Source organism: Bos indicus, chromosome 3, assembly GCF_029378745.1.
Source record: "Bos indicus isolate NIAB-ARS_2022 breed Sahiwal x Tharparkar chromosome 3, NIAB-ARS_B.indTharparkar_mat_pri_1.0, whole genome shotgun sequence".
Classification (NCBI taxonomy): domain Eukaryota; kingdom Metazoa; phylum Chordata; class Mammalia; order Artiodactyla; family Bovidae; genus Bos; species Bos indicus.
This window is the reverse complement of record NC_091762.1, coordinates 110,582,783-110,602,598: the sequence shown is the minus strand read 5'-3', so window position 1 is coordinate 110,602,598 and position 19,816 is coordinate 110,582,783. Positions and strand designations below refer to the sequence as shown.

At 36.5% G+C, this 19,816-nt stretch overlaps 1 protein-coding gene across 8 annotated transcripts in view; it reads left to right on the top strand.

The window, feature by feature from the left end:
- ZMYM4 (zinc finger MYM-type containing 4) overlaps positions 1 to 19,485 on the top strand; it is a 164,758-nt gene extending 145,273 nt beyond the window's left edge. For all 8 annotated transcript variants that reach the window (XM_019957871.2, XM_070786858.1, XM_070786857.1 and 5 more), the window contains 4 exons: positions 2,276 to 2,387; positions 3,827 to 4,075; positions 14,637 to 14,766; positions 15,608 to 19,485. In XM_019957871.2, the coding sequence (XP_019813430.2) occupies positions 2,276 to 2,387; positions 3,827 to 4,075; positions 14,637 to 14,766; positions 15,608 to 15,815 (699 nt within the window). In that variant the 3' untranslated portion in view covers positions 15,816 to 19,485. The remainder of the gene's footprint in view (positions 1 to 2,275; positions 2,388 to 3,826; positions 4,076 to 14,636; positions 14,767 to 15,607) is intronic.
- Positions 19,486 to 19,816: the final 331 nt, after the last annotated feature.

Below are 19,816 nucleotides of genomic sequence, written 5' to 3'. Positions count from 1 at the left end.
GGGTCACAAAGGGTCAGACACAACTAAGTGATTAACACAGGGATATATTGAATTAGGGATAACTGGATATGTGGATATCCAGTTCTCCTGGCATCATTTGTTGAAGAGTCTGCTCTTCATTCATTGATCTTGACATCCTTGCCAAAAATCATTTGACTAAATGTGTATGTGCTTATTTTACACTCTCAGTTTTTAATACTTTTTGGTCATATGAGTATTCTTGTGGCAATACACACTGTTTTGATTACTGTAGCTTTGTAGCAAATTTTGAAATTGGGAAATGTGATTCCTCAAGATTCTTTTGACTATATTCCTTACAATTTCATAATAGTTTTAGGATTGACTTTTCCATTTCTTCAAAAAAGAAAATCTGAACCTTTGGGATTTTGATAGGATTGCATTGAATCTGTAGTTTACTTTGGGGAGTATTGGTATTGTAATAATACTGTCTCTAGTGTAATAATACTGTCTCTAGATCCATAAATACAAGATGTTTTTCTTAGGTCTTTAATTTCAGAAGTTCTATATAGTTTTAAGTGTGTAAATGTGTATCTCCTTGGTTAAATTTATTCTTCTCAAGTATTTTATTTCTGATACTGTTGTAAATGGAATTTTCTTAATATTCTCTTTGGATTGTTGATTGCAACTGATTTTATGTTGCTTGTATTCTGCAGCTTTATTGAGTTAATTTATTAGCTCTAATTATTTTTTGTGGACTCTAGAATTTTCTATATATAGGTTCGTGTCACTGCAAATAGAGATAGTTTTACTTCTTCCTCTTCTATTTCAATGCTTTTTATTTCTTTTTCTTGTCTGGTTACTCTGGCTAGGATTTCCTATCCAGTGTTGAATAGAAGTGGCATTTTTATCTCGTTCCTGATCTAAGGGAGAAGTGATTTTTTTTAATATTTCTTTTTATTTTATTGATATATTTATTTGGTTGCTCTCAGTCTTAGTTGAGGCATGGGAACTCTTAGTTGCAGCATGTAGGATCTAAATAATTCCCTGACCAGAGATTGAACCCGAGCCCCATGCATTAGGACCATGGAATCTTAGCCACTGGACCACCAGCGAAGTCCAGTGATTTTTTTTTTTAACCCATGTATTTTATATGTACTTATATTTGAGTTACTGTATAAAAACTCAACTCTATATATTCATAAAGAAAAATTTTTTAAAGATTGATAGTTGATTGTTGATAGTAGTTGCTTTTGAGTAATAAGTCTGAACGTACTTTTCTTCCACCTTTTCTATATTTTAAACTCTTTTCATAATGAGATATAATATTTTTAAGTTGTAAAAATAACTTTATTAAAATAAAAAGGAAATGAATACTTTTCAACAACAAAACTGTAATCTGGCAATATGATCATAAATTGCCTTTAAAGAGACCTGTAAAAGTGTACATTGAAATGGTATATAATCTTTATTAGCCAGAATAATACTTAAGTGGAAATAAAAATTTACAGCAAGTCATACATAGATCAAGAAAGCAGGAAACCAACATAGCCATAGATAAATGTTTAAAATACTAGATCTTTAAGACACCAAGATTTTTAGGTTATAATTATGCTACTTTGTGTTCTTCTCATATTCTACTGATTTTATTTCTCTGAGTGATTTCATCTGACCTCACCTGCACCCTCAAAATAGTTAATAGTAATTTACTCAAGCTATTGCTTGTTTCCTCTCTGAAATGATTCTTGATGGTTATAATTAGCATAATTTTATGTCCTGTAATTAGACTTGAACTTTGTGAAGGCTGGCTTGTGGGGCAGAGAGTTGAGAGCTGTGGTTAGAAGCCTCCAAATAAATAGTTTTACAGTTTCAGTACCCTCGGGTCACCTGACACTAGCTAACTGTATTATTTTCAGGAAATGATCTTATAACTAGATTCAAAAGCAAACAAACTTCTAAGAGTACATCTCAGATGCTGAGAATTAAAAAATGATTTGAGAAATATGAATTAAGAACAGTGTTTAGTATATCAGTTTTATTAAGTGACTGAAAGGTACTGATTTATTATTATTATTTTAAATAATTGTTTTTAAAAGGAAATGTAAAACTTTACCTTACAAGCTCAGTGGTCAAGATAATGTTAATTCATGTGCAAAGGATCTTTAGCTTGAATTCTTCTGTTTTGACTGTATCCTTAAAATATTTCTCAGTATTGTAAGGACAGAAACTAAGGGTAAACTATATTCCTAAACATATATTTTTTACATTTTATGTTTTCTTTGTATCAACATATATGTTTCCATTTTTTCTCTTGTAGTACCTGTTTGAAAATGGTAGAATAGATAACATTTTTACTGAGCCCTATTCCAGATTTATGATTGAACTTACCAAACTCTTGAAAATATGGGAACCTACAATACTTCCTAATGGTAGGATGATTATATTTTGATTCTTTTCATGATATGCCTTCTTAAATTGCTTAATTTTTATGCTTATCTTTTGTAAATTGTTCCTTTTATATTTGTCTTGACTTATATTTGGACTTTTGAGGAGAAAATCTTTGGTTTATTATCAGTTACTTAATAAAACTATATCTTGCATATAGCACATGAAGAGATAATGACTACTCGATATAAAAAAATAACTAAAGGCTACATTTACTTTTTAGAAACCATTTTTGATATGGTAGTATTGGTAAAGTTGTACACTATACCAGTAGCTGCCACATATACTACTTTTAGACTCTGTTAGCAGTAGATCTTCTTCAGTATTTTGAAAAAAGTACCCTGAACTTGTTAAGAGAGTTAAGTCTTCATCCTTGAATTGTCTATGACCATATGTCTTTGGACAAGCCCCTAATTCACTCCTGCTCTCATGCTCCTTGCCTGTGAATGGAGAGGTTGAATGTAATGCCCAGAGATGTGGTCCCCTTCTTTTGGGCTACAGAGAACCTATGAAGCATTAAAAGGAATACAGTGGCATGATGCATTTAGCTTTTAAAGGAGGAGCTAAGAACCTGTATTTGGAAGTAACAAATAATGTATTCGTGGGCAGTCTCCCAAGAATAGAATGAGAGGTGGTAACAAAGAGGATTGGGGAGAGAACATTAGGAAAGACCTGAGTTTAACGGATATCATGAGGAAGCTGTGTTTAAAAGTATACTAATTTTAATTCTTCTGACCTGTGCTTTTCAGGAAAAATACAGATAAACTATTGTGAAGTAATTTCTCTTAATATAAGTTTTAAATAGGAGCTGCTTTCTAATGTTGTTAGCCAAATAAAACTGAAGCAGTTAACAGTAAGCATAATGATCTCAAACAAGAGTCTGCTAACTGCACCTCATGGTTGGATCTGGCCTCTTGCCTGTTTCTATATAGTTTATCAGCTAAAAATATTTTTTTACATTTCTAAATAGTTGGGGGAAATTAAATTATATTTTGTGACATGGGAAAATTGCATGAGAATCAAATTTGTTTCTATAAATAAAATTTATAAATAGCCATACCTATTTGTTTCTGTATTGTCTATACTTCCTTATCTTTCACAACAACAAAGTTGTTCAGAGCCCTTATGGCCCACAATGCTTAATATACTTATCATCTGGCTCTTCACAGGAAAAATTTACCATGCCCTGGTCTAAAATAACAATAGATTAAAACTGTTTTAGCGGAGTGCTCACTATGTTTGTTTCACTGGAATCATCTGCCCTTTTTTTTGCAGTGCTTTTTCTATTTTTATGTATGAGGAAGAGGGACAAAGAGGAGCAATCAGTGTTCTCCTTAGTATCCTCCTGTCTGAGAATTAAAGAAATTACGTAGTCCCTTTTAGCAGGAGCTTAGTGCTGTTTCTTTTCCCCTGTTCTGTTCAGGTTACATGTTCTCTCGCATTGAAGAAGAGCATTTGTGGGAGTGCAAACAGCTGGGCGCTTACTCACCAATCGTCCTCTTGAACACCCTCCTTTTCTTCAATACCAAATACTTTCAACTACGGAATGTTACTGAGCACTTGCAGCTTTCTTTTGCCCATGTGATGAGGCGGACGAGGACGCTGAAGTACAGCACCAAGATGACATATCTGAGGTTCTTCCCACCTTCACAGAAACAAGAGTCGGAACCAGGTGTGGCAGAGTTTTCAAGATTTCTTTCTTTTTTAATTGAAATATAGTTGATGTACAATATTATGTTCGTTTCAGGTGTGTAACATAATGACTTGACATTTAAATACGTTATGAAATGATCACCACTATAAGTCTAGTAACCATCTGTCACCATACAAAGTTATTACAGTAGTATTGGCTGTATTCTGTATGCTGCATATTACCTCCTCATGACTTATTTATTTTATAACTGGAATCTCATACCTCTTAATACCCTTCACCTAATTACCCCCACCCCTCTTGCCTTTGGCATCCACCAGTTTGTTCTCTGTAGCTGTGAGTCTATTTCTGTTTTGTCTGTTAGTTAATTTTTTTAGATTATACATACAGATAAAATCATATGGTATTTTTCTTTTTCTCACTGACTTTTTTCACTTAGCATAGCACACTCTGTCTTTTCACAAATGGCAAGATTATATTCTTTTTTATAGCTGAATGAATTAATCCTTCTATTGATGGACACATCCATATTTTGGCTATTGTCAGTAATGCTGTATTGGACATAGGGGTGCATTTATATCTTTTTGAATTAGTGTTTTTGTTTCCTTTGGGTAAAAAATACCCAGAAGCAGAATTGCTGGACCATATGGTAGCTCTGTTTTCGGTTTTTGAGGACGCTGTGTGCTGTTTTCCACAGGGGCTGCACCAGTGCACACTCTGACCAGCAGTGCGCAGGGCTCCCTTGTCCCTTTCATGATAGTCGTTCTGGTAGATATGAGATGATATCTTGTTGTGGGTTTTGACTTGCATTTTCCTGATGACTAGTCATGTGGAACATCTTTCCATTTGTCTGTTGGCAGCTTGTATGTCCCTTTTGGAAAAATGTCTATTTAGATCCTCTGCCCATTTTTTAATTGCATTTTTTATATTGAGTTTTCTGAGTTTTTGTATGATTTGTGTGTTAACCCCTTTCCAGATGTATACTTTGCAAATATCCTTACCCATTCAGTAAGCTGCCTTTTCATTTTGTGGCATTTCCTTTGCCATGCAGAATCTTTTAAGTTTGATTTGGCCCCAGTTGTTTATTTTTGCTTTGTTGTCTTCATCTGATGAGACAGCGCCAAAAAAATATTATTAACACCAATGTCAGAGTTTCCTGCCGGTGTTTTCCTCTAGGAGTCTTATGGTTTCAGGTCTACATGTAAGTCTTTAATCCATTTTGAGTTTAATTTTGTACATGGTGTGAAAAAGTGGTTCACTTCCATTCTTTTCCACGTAGCTGTCTGGTTTTCCCAGTCCATTTGTTTTAGAGTCTGTCTTTGCCCATTGTGTGTTCTTGCTTTCTTGGTCATGCATTGATCGTCAAAGGGTTGGTTTATGTCTGGTCTATCTGTTCTGTCCCACTGATTCGTGTCTCTGTCTTCACACCACTACCATACTGTTATGATCATTGTGGCTTTGGGTATACAGTTGAAGCTTAAGCCAGCCAGTTGAAAATCTGCATATAACTTTACAGTCAGCCCTCCTCATTTACCATTTCATGTCTGCAGATTCAAAAGCCATGTATTGTGTGTATTTATTGAAAAAAATCCATGTATGAGTAGATCCATATAGTTCAAACTTGTGTTTTTAAGAAACAATGGTAGTTTGAAGTCAGGAAGTGTGAACCTCCAGCTTTGTACTTATTCAAGATACCTTTGGCCATTTGTGGTATTTTGTGAGTTCATTTAAATTTTAGAATTACTTGCTTTATCTTTGTGAAAAATGCAAATGGTATTTTGTTCAGTTCAGTCACTCAGTCATGTCCGACTCTTTTCAACCCCATGAATTGCAACACGCCAGGCCTCCCTGTCCATCACCAACTCCTGGGGTTCACTCAAACTCATGTCCATCGAGTCGGTGATGCCATTCAGCCATCTCATCCTTTGTTGTCCCCTTCTCCTCCTGCCCCCAAATCCCTCCCAGCATCAGTGTGTTTTTCCAGTGAGTCAACTCTGCGCGTGAGGTGGCCAAAGTATTGGAGTTTCAGCTTTAGCATCAGTCCTTCCAAAGAACACCCAGGACTGATCTCCTTTAAAATGGACTGGTTGGATCTCCATGCAGTCCAAGGGACTCTCAAGAGTCTTCTCCAACACCACAGTTCAAAAGCATCAATTCTTCAGCGCTCAGCTTTCTTCACAGTCCAACCCTCACGTCCATACATAACCACTGGAAAAACCATAGCCTTGACTAGACGGACCTTTGTTGGCAAAGTAGTGTCTCTGCTTTTCAATATGCTATCTAGGTTGGTCATAACTTTCCTTCCAAGGAGTAAGTGTCTTTTAATTTCATGGCTGCAGTCACCATCTGCAGTGATTTTGGAGCCCAAAAAAATAAAGTCTGATACTGTTTTCACTGTTGCCCCATCTATTTCCCATGAAGTGATGGGACCAGATGCCATGATCTTCGTTTTTTGAATGTTGAGCTTTAAGCCAACTTTTTCACTCTCTTCTTTGACTTTCATCAAGAGGCTTTTTAGTTCCTCTTCACTTTCTGCCATAAGGGTGGTGTCATCTGCATATCTGAGGTTATTGGTATTTCTCCCGGAAATCTTGGTTCCAGCTTGTGCTTCTTCCAGCCCAGCGTTTCTCATGATGTACTCTGCATAGAAGTTAAATAAGCAGGGTGATAATATACAGCCTTGACGTACTCCTTTTCCTATTTGGAACCAGTCTGTTCTATGTCCAGTTCTAACTGTTGCTTCCTGACCTGCATACAAGTTTCTCAAGAGGCAGGTCAAGTGGTCTGGTATTTCCGTCTCTTTCAGGATTTTCCACAGTTTATTGTGATCCACACAGTCAAAGGCTTTGGCATATTCAGTAAAGCAGAAATAGATGTTTTTCTGGAACCGTCTTCCGTTTTTGATGATTGAGCAGATGTTGGCAATTTGATTGCTGGTTCCTCTGCCTTTTGAAAAACCAGTATTTTGTTAGGGATTGCATTGAATCTGTCAGTTATTTTGGAATAGACATTTTAACACTGTTCTTTCAGTCTATGAGCATGGTGTATCTTCCAATTTATTTGTATCTTTTTATAGTTTTTAGAGTACAGGTCTTTCACCTCTTTGGTTAAATTTCATCCTAGGTATTTTATTATTTTCGATGTAGTTGTAAATGGGATTGTTTTCTTAATTTCTGTTTCTGATAGATTGTTATGAGTGTATAGAAATCTGAAATATTTCTACATGTTTTGTATCCTGTAAAATGTATTTACTAGAATTGATTTATTCTTACAATTTTTTGGTAGTGTCTTTAGAATTTTCTATATATAGTATATCTGCAGGTAGTGATGGTTTTACTTCTTCTTTTCCAGTTTGAATTTTTAAAAATATTTTTTGTAACCTGTGATGTGTCTTTTAGTATTATTTTAAAAATATGTATTTATTTTATTTATTTGGCTCCTCCAGGTCTTAGTTGTGGCACCTGGCATCTTTGATCTTCATTGTGGCATACAGAATCTTTAATTGTTGCAAATGTGGCATCTAATTCCCTGACAAAAGATTGAACCTGGGTCCCCTGCATTGGGAGCATGGAATCTTAGCCACTGGACCGCCAGCAAAGTTCTTGATTTTTAAAAATTTCCTTTTCTTGTTTGATTGCTTAGGACTTTGTAGATTGCCTCGGTCTTTGTAGGATTGCCATGGCTAGGATTTCATCCAATACTATGTTGAATAAAACGGTCAGGAGTGACCATCTTGTCTTATTCTCCAACTTAGAGAAAATTTATTCAGCTTTTCACCATTGGGTATAATGTTAGTTGTGAGTTTATCATATATCACATTTATTGTGTGGGTATCTTCCGTCTGTAGCTGCTTTGTTGAGTTTTTATCAGAAATGGATGTTGAATTTTTTTCAAAAGCCTTTTCTGCATCTGCTGAGATTACCTTATGCTTTTTATCCTTCATTTTCTTAATGTGGTGTATTATGTTGATTTGTGAATATTGAATCATTCTTGTATCCCTGGGATAAATCCCATTTGTTCATGGATATGATCCTTTTAATGTATGGTTGAATTCAGTTTGCTCATATCTTGTTGAGGATCAGTGATATTGGCGTGTCATTTTATTTCTTTTTCTGGTGTCTTTGGTTTTGGTATCAGGGTTCTGCTGGCCATGTAGAATGAGTTTGCAAGAGTTACTTCCTCTCCTGTTTTGGAATAGTTTGAGAAGGATAGGTATTAACTCTTACCTAAATGTTTGGTAAACTCATTTGTGAAGCCATCTGGCTCCAGGTTTTGTTTTTTGAGAGTTTTATGATTATTGATTCAGTTTTATTATTGGTGATTGGTCTGTTCATGTTTTCTATTTCTTGCCTGATTTAGTCAGATAGTATGTTTCTAAGAATTTATCCATTTTTTCCCCTAGGTTGTCTAATTTGTTGGCATAGAACTGTTCACGGTAATCTCTTGTGATCCATTGTGTTTCTGTGGTGTCAATTGTAACTTCTGTTTGAATTTTCATTTTATTTATTTGAGCCCTCTCTTTTTGTTTTTGATGAATCTGGTTAGTTTTATTCATCTTTTAAAAGAACAGGTTCTCTTCTATTTTTTTGTTTCTATTTTATGTATTTTCACTTTTGATCTTTATTATTACTTCCTTTACTAACTGGTTTTCGGCTGTTCTTTTTCTAGTTCCTTTAGGTATAAAGTTAGATTATTTGAGTTTTTTGTTTCCTATGGTAGACCTATATCACTATAAACGTCCCTCTTAGAACTGTTTTTGCTGCAGCTGATAGATTTTTGTCTCAAAGTACGTGTTTTTTTTAAAATTTCCTCGTTGATTTCTTCAGTGATCCGTTGATTGTTCACTAGCATGTTGTTTGGACTCCACATATTTGTTTTTTCCAGTGTTTTCCTTTTAGTTGCTGTCCAGTGTGATAGCATTATGGTTGGGAAAGATGCTTAGTATGATTTCAGCTTTGGGGTGACAGAGGATGAGATGGTTGGATGGCATCACTGACTCAGAGGACATGAGTTTGAGCAAACTCCGGGAGATAGTGAAAGACAGGGAAGCCTGGTTTGCTGCAGTCCATAAGGTCATAGAATCAGACATGACTTGGCAACTGAATACAACAAACTTATTGAGATTTGTTCTGTGGTCTGATGTGATGTATCTGGAGAATGTTCCATGTGTACTTGAATATTATTTTGTTTGGGGATGGAACATACTGTTTATTAAGTTCATCTGGTCAAATGTGTCCTTTAAGGCCAGTGTTTCCTTATTGATGTGTCCATTGATATAAATGGGATGTTAGAGTCCCCCTGCTGTTGTGGTATTATTGTCACTACCTCCTTTTGTGTCTGTTAATATTTGCTTATTATTGTATTTAGGTACTCCTGTGTAGGATGCATACACACATACAAGTGTTTTGTATTATTGTTGAAACGTTCCCTTTATCGTTATGCAGGGTCCTTCTTCCATCTTTGTTTTAAAGTCTCTTTAGTCTAATGTAAAGTACTGCTACCCCAGCTTTCTGTTTCCGTTTCCATGGGATATCTTTTGCTTTTCCCTTGCTTTCAGTCTGTGTGTCTTTAGGTCTGAAGTGAGTCTCTAATATGCAGCATATATATGGATCTTATTTTGGTATCCATTCAGGCACCCTGTGTCTTTAGATTGCAGCATTTAGTTGATTTACATGTAAAGTAGTTATTGCTATGTACAGGACAGGGAAGCCTGGCATGCTGCAGTCCACAGGGTCACAGAGTCCAACACAACTTAATGACTGAACAACAAAAATGTATTTATTACCATTTAAAAATTTTTATGATTGTATTCACGTCTGTTTCTTTTCTTCTTGCTCTCTTCCCTTGCAGTTTGATTACTATTTAGTTTTGTTTGTATTCTTTTTTCTTTTTCGTGTGTGTATCTGTTATTTGGTTTTGGTTAGTGGTTATCATGAGGCTCTTATATAACAACTTATGTATATAGCAGTCTATTTTCAGTTGATGGTTGCTTAAGTTTGTGTGTGTTCTAAAAGCACTACATTTTTACTCTCACCACCCCACCCCATCTTTTATGTTTTGACAAATTTTATTTTTTTAATGTTGTATTTTCTTTAATAGTTATAGATTATTTGATCTTACTACTTTTATAATCTTCATACTAGCTGCATAGATGGTTGAGTCACTACCTTTAGTATGTGCTTGCCTTTACATTGAGTTTTTTTCTTCCATAATTTTCATATTTCAAGTAATGGCCTTCTTTTTATGTTCAAAGAAGTCCCTTGAACATTTGTTGTAGGGTCAGTTTTGTAATGATAAACTCTTTAACTTCTGCTTGTTTGGGAAACTTTATTTCACCTTTAGTTCTGAATGATAATCTTGACAGAGTATTCTCAGTTGTAAATTTTTTCCTTTAACCATTTTGAATACCTCATGCCACTGCCTTCTGGCTTTAAAGTTTCTGCTGAAAAGTCAGCTGATGGTCTTGTGGGGGCTCCTCTGTATGTAAGTAGTTATTTCTCTCTTTTGCTCAGTCATGTCTGACTCTTTGCAACCCTGTGGACTGCAGCACACCAGGCTTCCGTGTCCTTCACCATCTCCCAGAGCTTGCTCGAACTCACGTCCATTGAGTCAGTGATGCCATCCAGCCATCTCGTCCTCTGTCACCCCTTTCTTCTCCTTGCTGCTTTAAATATTCTCTATCTTTAACTTTTGACATTTTAGTTATAATGTGCCTCAGTGTAGGTTTCTTTGCATTCATCTTGTTTGGGACTCTCCATTTCCTGGAATTGGATGACTTTATACTTTTTCAAGTTAGTGAAGTTTTCAGCCAGTTTTTTCTTCAAATAGATTTTGTTTCTTTCCTGCCTTCTTTGGGAATCCTTAGTTTTTGCCTATTTTATTTGGAAAAATTCCTTTGTCTCTTCAATATTCCTAGCTCTCTGCGTTTGTTTCTATGTACTAGATAGATCAGCCACATCTGCCAGCCTTTAAAGGGTGACTTTATGTAAAAGGGCTGCATGCACCCTTCTCTGTGGTTAGGCCATGATGGCTGTAGGTTTACTGGTGTGCAGGACTGGACCCTGACAAAGCTGGCTATAATGGTGAGTTGTGACCGTTGAAGGCAGTATGGTTTGCAAGGCCATCTCCTAGGGTGGAGCTGCTTTGGAGGGGCTCTAGTGCTGGCCAGAGCCATTTGCTAGGTGTAGTAGTATAGCTTTGGAGGAGCGTCAGCTTGGATGGATCTACAGGTGAGCCTGGGATGAGATGGGGAGAGTCAAACTGGCACCCACCAGCCCTGGACCAAGTAGGCGTAGTTCCTCAGTGGCTACAGAACCAGAGAAAATTATAAAAGTCCCTGGCTCTGCTGCACACACCCTAAAATCAGTCAGTGACTCTCCTTCACATATGACCCAGGTCCTCTTCAAACTGCTGCCTCTGGGACTTGGGGCAAGAGAGTTTTTGCATGTGCTCTTTAAGTTTTAGTTTCCTACAGACCTCTGGATGTAAGTCCCACTGGTTTTCAAATCCAGGTGTTATGGGGGTTTGTTGGCTTATCTCTCTGGTGCTGATTCCCCCTCGGCTGGGGAGCTCGATGCGGAGTTTGGACACTTTGCTCCTCAGGAGGACCTCTGCAGCTGTGATGTCCTCTCTGCCTGTGGGTCCTGGCCAGATACCATTTCTGCCTCTCTTACCCATCTTAATGGTGATTTTCTTTTTATCTTTAGTTGAGGAAAATCTTTTGTGCTGGTCTTCAGGTCTTTCTCAAGGATAGCTGCTCTGTGAATAGTTGTAGTTTTGGTGTGTTCATGGAAAGAGATGAGCCCAGGATCTTCCTACTCTTGCATCTTGTCCCCTCCTTGTAAGATTTCTATTTGAAATCTTATTAGTATTCAGATAGACACTTATTAGAGAAGAGGAATTGCAAATTCTAGACATGGAAGAGTATAGCTTTAGTTTAACATTTAAATGCTTTACTCTATTGTTAGGGTCATATTAAAGGCTTGACTTAAAATTAGAAGAATCAGTTGCTTCAGTATGCTTTTATTGGTGGGCTATTTTGGTGGAGGGGAGTGGTTGCCATGTTGCATGGCTTGTGGGATCTTAGTTCCCTGACCAGGATTCAAACTCATGCCCGCTTCAGTTGCCCACTTCAGTACAGAGTATTAATCACTTAAAAGTCCTCTTTTATTGTCATTTAAATTAGACATTCTAATTTAATTCATTAGGGATGTAACCCAGATAATCTTCAGTTTAAAACTTTGCAAGAAATTGAAATATACAGCCAAGATGGGGGATCATTGATTTAGAGGCAACAGATGGGTCAATTACTAGTTAAAAGAAACTTGCATAACTTTTAAATCTAGTGTTTCTAAAAGTTTCGGGGGTTTTGACCAGAGTACTCCATTTTAGTTAACTCATTATTGACCACAGGATTTTTGTAGAAACTAACACCTGTGGCTGGTGGTTTTTATTTTGACCAGCCCGGTATTAATTCTGTTATTTCACTAACACTTTGTGGGTTCTTGATTCAGTAGTTACACTTGACACACCTGTGAAGTCTTCTAATTTTCTTGAAATGTTGTCTTTAGTCCTCTCTCCTGTAGAAGCAGAGGTACATTCTCTAGCACCATGAGTTTCCCTGTATGTATCAGAATCAATCACTACGGCCTTTTGTCTTATTTTTTTCCTAATATTCGCATTGTTTGAATCAGAACTATATTTTGAAGAACTATCATCTTCCAAGACACTAGTATATATGTCACTTGGAAAATCAGAGAAAGTACCTGTATAAAATTCACCAAAAAATTCTTCTTTACTCAAAAATTTTCAATGTGTCAGTTTTGAAAATTTTATGTTAATATACACAAGGCTGGTACAAAAACCTAATGGAGCAAAACGTGAATGATAACAATCCTAAGTTACATAATGAATCCTTGGTCAGTTTTAAACTCTTAACAGCTTCACCTGGTGATGTTAATTGTATCACTCTCTAAAAATGTGTTGATACGTCTCTAGTCAATAATATGTTAACGCTGTAAAATTCTGAGGGAACTTAAACCTGTCCTAGAGTATACTGCCGTCATACACAGTAGAAAAATATCAGCAGTGACTGTTTTATTAGAAGGTTTATGATCTTGCATTCTAAAAAATCTGTTAATAATTTGTTATTAATATTTAAAAATTAATGTTATTATAGAACTAGAAATTATTTTGAACAGAATTGCAAGTTCTGAAATTCCCAAAACCAAGCTGTTATTTCCTTGAGATAAGAGTGAAGTATATATTTTGAATGTAAGAATTTTAAATTACTGAAACTAGAATCTGTAAAGAATAATTGTGATGTTCATCTTGTATTTACTTTTTTCTCAGTTGCTCGTTTACTTTAGAAAATACTAAGATTATCTTGCTTTTTCCACCATGCATTCATACCCTCGTATGTTTTGTTTATATATAGCCCACTTTATGCTCTTAATGGATATTAATTCAGCGACTTCCCTTGTGGCCCAGTACCTAAGAATCCACGCTCCCAACGCAGGGGTTGCAGATGTGATCCCTGGTTGGGGAACTAGATCTCACGTGCCATGGCTAAAGAGTTCACGTGCCACAGCTAAAGATTCCACATGTTGCAACTAAGACCTGGTTCTGCCAAATAAATAAAAATAGATAACTTTAAAAATTTATATTAATTCAAGGAGGTAGAGACAATGGGACAACATTTCCCTGTTTTCTGATTAGGTGCTTGACCAGATTGGTAGTAAATTTAGCTTCTTTTATGAATGAGCAGCTAGCATATTTTCTATTTAGATAGTCTCTAAGTGGAAAACTGGATGACATATGCCTAATTCAGAACTAATACGGGAAGCTGGGGAAATTTTTGGATCAGTTGTTAAAAGCAGATATGACAAAAGAAGAAGAAAACCTTTTTTCCTTCGGGTTTCCAGATCCACCTAGTGTTCTCTTGAAGTTTGAATGGAGAAAGTGGGAAGGAAACAGCCTGCTTTCCATGTCTTTACCCTGGCTTCTTTCTGATAACCCTTGGCCTCTGCACAACTCTGCTGGTGAAAAAGGGATTGCTCTTTCCTTATCAAATGGTCAGCTTTACTGAGAATTCTTTTTCTGACAAAAGATTTCACTTCTCATAATACTATAACAAATGAAAGAGACTTAAACAAACGCCCAATGGACACTGGTGTCCTACAGGAGAACTGTTTTCAGAGAAAGAGGTGCCAGCTTCTGTTTTGATCTCTACTATAGGAGAAGAACATGCAGAACCCTTTTTTCTCTTTATTTTGCTATGGATTAAGAACCGTACGCCTAATAAAATTGCCTAACAGTCAGGCTCAGAATTGAGACTTACTCTCAGGCATCATGCTTTTTGTCATGCTGCCCCAACTTGGGTAAGGATAAAAACATAAATTGTACAGGACAGGGACTTTGTTTGATTAACCCAGCACTAGTCTAGTGCTTCCATAGATCCTCAATAAATACTTGTTGAACACGCGAGTAAGTGAAAGGAAGGGAAAGGGAACCATATAAGTGGGTGTCTTAAGACTTGAAGAAAGACTTTTCTAATTCTTTGATTATAATTTTCTGTCTCAAGATAAACTAACCATTGGCAAGAGGAAACGAAATGAAGATGATGATGTTCCAGTGGGTGTGGAGATGGCAGAGAATACTGATAACCCCCTCAGATGCCCAGTCCGACTTTATGAGTTTTATCTGTCCAAATGGTAAGTGATTTTCCTCTGAACTTGATACAGCACACTTCAAAAAGTAATTATTATATTTTAGATTTCAGATGCTCAAATCCCAGAAATGTAGCTGGTCTGTGACTTTAAACAAAGATTTACTTACGGTTTCATTTTTTTCCCCACTTTCATATCTGCCTGGATTTTGAACCAAGAAACAAATTGCTTTATCTTGAGCATTTTCCCCCAAAAATCTCTTAAAAAGCAAGAATCACTGTCATTGTTTATTCTGCTATGAATTTGTTATTTACATAGAAAAATAGGGGAAAGACTGTACTGCTACGTCTATAAATGAGAAAACAGTTTTTAAAGAATTGACATTTTTTGAGTGGTCTTTTTCTTACAGAAACTTTATGATTTTAAAAAGTTGCAAGATCCACACTAAAGCCAATTTTTTTCCCCAAAGAAACACAGTGACTGGGTTTGCTCTTCAGCAGAGCTGTGTGGAGTATTCTGGGGATTCATTGCAGGGTATTGGGCACTGAGGATGAGTCTCAGCCATAGTGTCACTTGTGAGTTGAATTTTTTTTTGCTCCTGGTAAGTTTTAAGTACTAATACTTGTGAAGGATTTGCATTTTGTCATCTATTAACATTATACTTACTTCGAATCCAGTGTGATTCCTGAGTGTGGGGGAAAAATATGCAGTTACAGGTTGCTCCTGGAGCATAAATGTCTATAAACTTGTTTATCTCTGTGGGTACATTGTTTACGATGTTAGTCATAGTACGAAAGATAGAGAGCCATTATACTTAAAGAGTAATTACATGTGTGCTGTACTCTCTGATCCCAGTTTTCTTTCTCTCTTTTCTTTCCTGTGATAGCTCTGAAAGTGTGAAGCAGAGGAATGATGTGTTTTACCTTCAGCCTGAGCGCTCCTGTGTTCCAAATAGCCCCATGTGGTACTCCACATTTCCCATAGACCCTGGGACCTTGGACACCATGTTAACACGTATTCTCATGGTGAGGGAGGTACACGAAGAACTTGCCAAAGCCAAATCAGAAGACTCTGATGTTGAGTTATCAGATTAAAGTGGAAGTAGGGTTCCTATTTTCATACGTGTTGGTATGCACCAAATTGTGAATGCATCCAGCTTTGGAAAATGATAAGTCCCAAGTCCTCTTGACTTGATTATGAGGTAATGGAGAACAGACAGCTCGTGAACCAGTGTGGATGTACAAATGGCAACTGAAGGAAAGAATGTGAGCTGAGAAACCTTGTTCTCCGGCAGTGATATTGCTCTTAGACATCTTCAGAATGACTAACCAATTTCTCTGAGTGGTGCATAATCTTATTTTGTTTGGGAATAACAAATTGTGGAATATTTTTAAGGAAAACTGTTGTATAAAATTCTACCATAGTAACCTTAGACCTTAGAGAGGTAGCTTTGGAGTGAAGCCTTGGCTGCAGTAGGCTACTTGGGCAAGCCCTCTGTAAGAGTCAGGGCAGAAATCAGTACAGAGCTAAGAGTGGCATCAGATGAGGACTGTGGGGCCCAGACTTGAAGACCCAGTAAAAATACTCAGCCTTTTTTTTTTTTTAAAGGTAGAGAGTGAAGTGGTCTTGATTTTGATTTTCACTGCCAAGCCAATTCTGTGAAGGATAGAAGCCTCTGGTGCTTTTGCCATAGGGTCCCTCACATCAGGGGAAAAGGCCTTCACTGCTGTTCATACAGTAATGTGTCCCCTTCACTTTCTGGGTCTAGCCTTCTCAGCTGTGGGTCTGGATGTGGGTAAATTAAGTTAAAGGGGCTGAAACTTGCAAAATAATTATGCACACAGAAAATCTGTGGCACTTGTTAGACCCCAGGTGTTTTGAAATGTTTGTAGAAAACCCACTAAAATGCCCACTTCTCTGGGTGTCAGCCTTTATTGCTGCTGTCTCACAGCATGAGCTGTGGCGCACAGAAGTGGGGGTTCTTTTGTTTTTATTTTATCCCCAAATGGCAGCTTTCCTCCTGTTGTTTTATCTTCCCGTTTCCCAAATAATTTCTGTTATTTTGTCTTTTGCACCAGTTTCTGGAGGCCCTTGTCATTTCAAAAAGAAGAGTCTCTCCTTTCTCTGGCAAACCTGTGGGTGATTCCACAGAGACACAGTGTTACTTAGCTATCAGAATTATGGTAGAAGAAGAACTAGTATTTTCCTATGTAAAGCATTGGAAGATGACCTTGTTACCCTAAGACACTTAAATAAATAAATAGGATTCTGGGGTTAGTATACAAAGACACTGACAGTCTTGCAAAGACCCACAAGGTCCTCTTACAGCATTATTCCAAACTCTAGCTGTTTTAGTAGTTTGATGAGGATCAAGTCATAGGAGTGTTTGGCAAATGGATCCATTTCCTTCTTCTCCATTCTGTTTCTTCCCCACAAAATTTTGAATCAAAGCTTCTATAATATTGGCCAATCACAGAATTTCCTTAGGTGAGGTTAATTTGATCCTTTAATAGAAATGAGAGAAGTCTAAAAAGCCTCTTAGAAATTTTAACCTTGAAAGACTTTACTATATGTCCCATTTTTTTAGATGGGAGTGGCAGGTGGTTTTTTTGTTTTTTAATAAATAAATTTAAATACAATGAAAATTTTAAAGTAGGCCTTTTGACATTGTGTACTTATGGTTCTGTCCTGTAACAAATCTTGTTTTTGTTACCAAGAACTGTGTGAAAGAAGTAAATCTGCCCCAGTTCTGTATGACTAATTCCATCTGTGTTTGTCATTTCTGACTGGAAAACTTACTTCCAGACCTTGTTTGATATGGAGGAAAAACAATTGGATTGTCTGATAAGTCTGCCAATAAACTATCCAGAAACATCAGGTGTAATAGTCCCCACTAAGAAATTTTATGGTTTATATAAACACTAATGTTTCCCCTTCTGTAGAAATGCAAATTTATGGCATAGTAGATAAACTATTATAAAACACTAGAGAGAGGAAAAAATTCTGTATCTTTTAATTGAGAACAGCCAATATCCAGGTAAATGACTGTATCAAGATGTCAATTGCATGTTAGTCCACAGAGTTGTCCAGATCCTGGAATAATTTGTAAAAGAAAATATTGATTCATTATTGGTCATTCCTCATAAGCATAGCTGTTGATGTGTGTGTCCAGTTATTTGCTTTTTTAAATTTTATTAAAATAATGTAAAATTGGTTCTTTTTCCCCCAGGGGAGGAAAAAATATCAAACAAGAGAAACATTAAATTATCTGTTGTTCTTTGTTTTTTAAACACTTTCGGGTTTTCACCTTGCAGAAACCACAGAAATATTCCCTTAGAATAAAATAGTATATTTGTATTTGATGGGTGAATTATTCATTTTCTTTATGTCTTGAAAGAATTTTAAATATTTTTTTCTGTTTGACCCTATTGGTATGATCCAACAGATGGTATATTACAAAGAAAAAGATCAGTTTTCAGAAAATAAATTATTTGGTTTTTACTCAGTCCAGAAAACATTGTTTCATTGCAAAATCTTTTCAATTGTTTTTTTTCCCCCATCAAAGACTTGTTCTGGTTTTTAATTTATTACTATTTTCAAAGCCCTGAAAGCTAGAAGTATCAAGTATTAGGTTGGTGCAAAAGTAACTGCGGTTTTGCATTGTTGAACTTTGCTGTTTGATATTAATGAGCACATTCTTAAATGTGGTTATATTATACATTATTTTAATGCACATTTCTTTTGCTAATGACTTATTACTTGCTGTTTATTTTAGATTAGGGAAATGATGATGTTAGACAAAAAGCAAGTTCTAGTAATTTTCTTATTTGAGTTCAAAATGGGTCATAAAACAGTAGAGACAACTCACAACATCAACAATGCACTTGGCCCAGGAACTGGTGATTCAAGAAGTTTTGCAAAGGAAACAAGACCCTTGACAATGAGGAGTGCAGTGTTTGGCTGTGGGAAGTTCACAGCAGCAAATTGAGAGGATCATCGAAGCTGATCCTCTTACAACTACGCAAGAAGTTGCCGAAGAACTCAGCGTGGACCACTCTATGGTCATTTGGCATTTGAAGCAAATTGGAAAAGTGAAAAAGCTTGGGAAGTGGGTACCTCACTTATCTTGCGGCTGACTGCAAATCAAAAAAATCATCATTTTTAAGTGTCATCTTAATTCTACACAACTACAACAAACCATTTCTTGATCAGATTATGACATGTGACAAAAAGTGGATTTATACAAGGCAACAACCAGCTCAGTGGCTGGATCGAGAAGAAGCCACAAAGCACTTCCCAAAGCTAAACTTGAACCAAAAAACAGTCAGGGTCAGTGGCGGTCTGCTGCCCATCTGATTCACTGTAGCTTTCTGAATCCCATCAAAACCATTACATCTGAGACACATGCTCAACAATTCGAAGAGATGCACCAAAAACTGCAATGCCTGTGGCCAGCACTGGTCACCAGAAAGGACCCAGTTCTGCATGACAACACCTGACTGCACACTGCACAACCGACACTTCAAAAGTTGGATGATTCTTCAAAAATTGGATGAATTGGGCTGTGAAGTGTTGCCTCATCTGCCACATTGACCCGACCTCTCACCAGCCAACCGTCACTTCTCCAAGCATCTCAACAGCTTTTTACAGAGGAAATGATCCCACAACCAGCAGGGGGCAGAGAATGCCTTCCAGGAGTTCTTCGAATCCTGAAGCACAGATTCTTATGCGATGGGAATAAAACTTGTTTCTCATTGGCAAAAATGTGTTGATTGCAGTAATTCCTATTTTGATTATTAAAGATGTACTTGATCCTACTCACAATGATTTAAAATTCATAGTCCGAAACCGCAGTTATGTTTGCATCAACCTGATCTGTATTTCATTTTAGGCAGACTTTTTTTTAGATTTACACAGCTTAACCTAGTTCAACTTGAATCATTTTGAAATCATGAGATTAGAATAAAGAATATATTCTTAAGTATGAATACATAGTTAATTTGGGAATGTAAGACTAAGTGGTATTTTCCTTAGACTTTCTAGTTATCTTGGTATTGTGCAAATATACCTTCAGATTCCACATAGATTGTTTTTA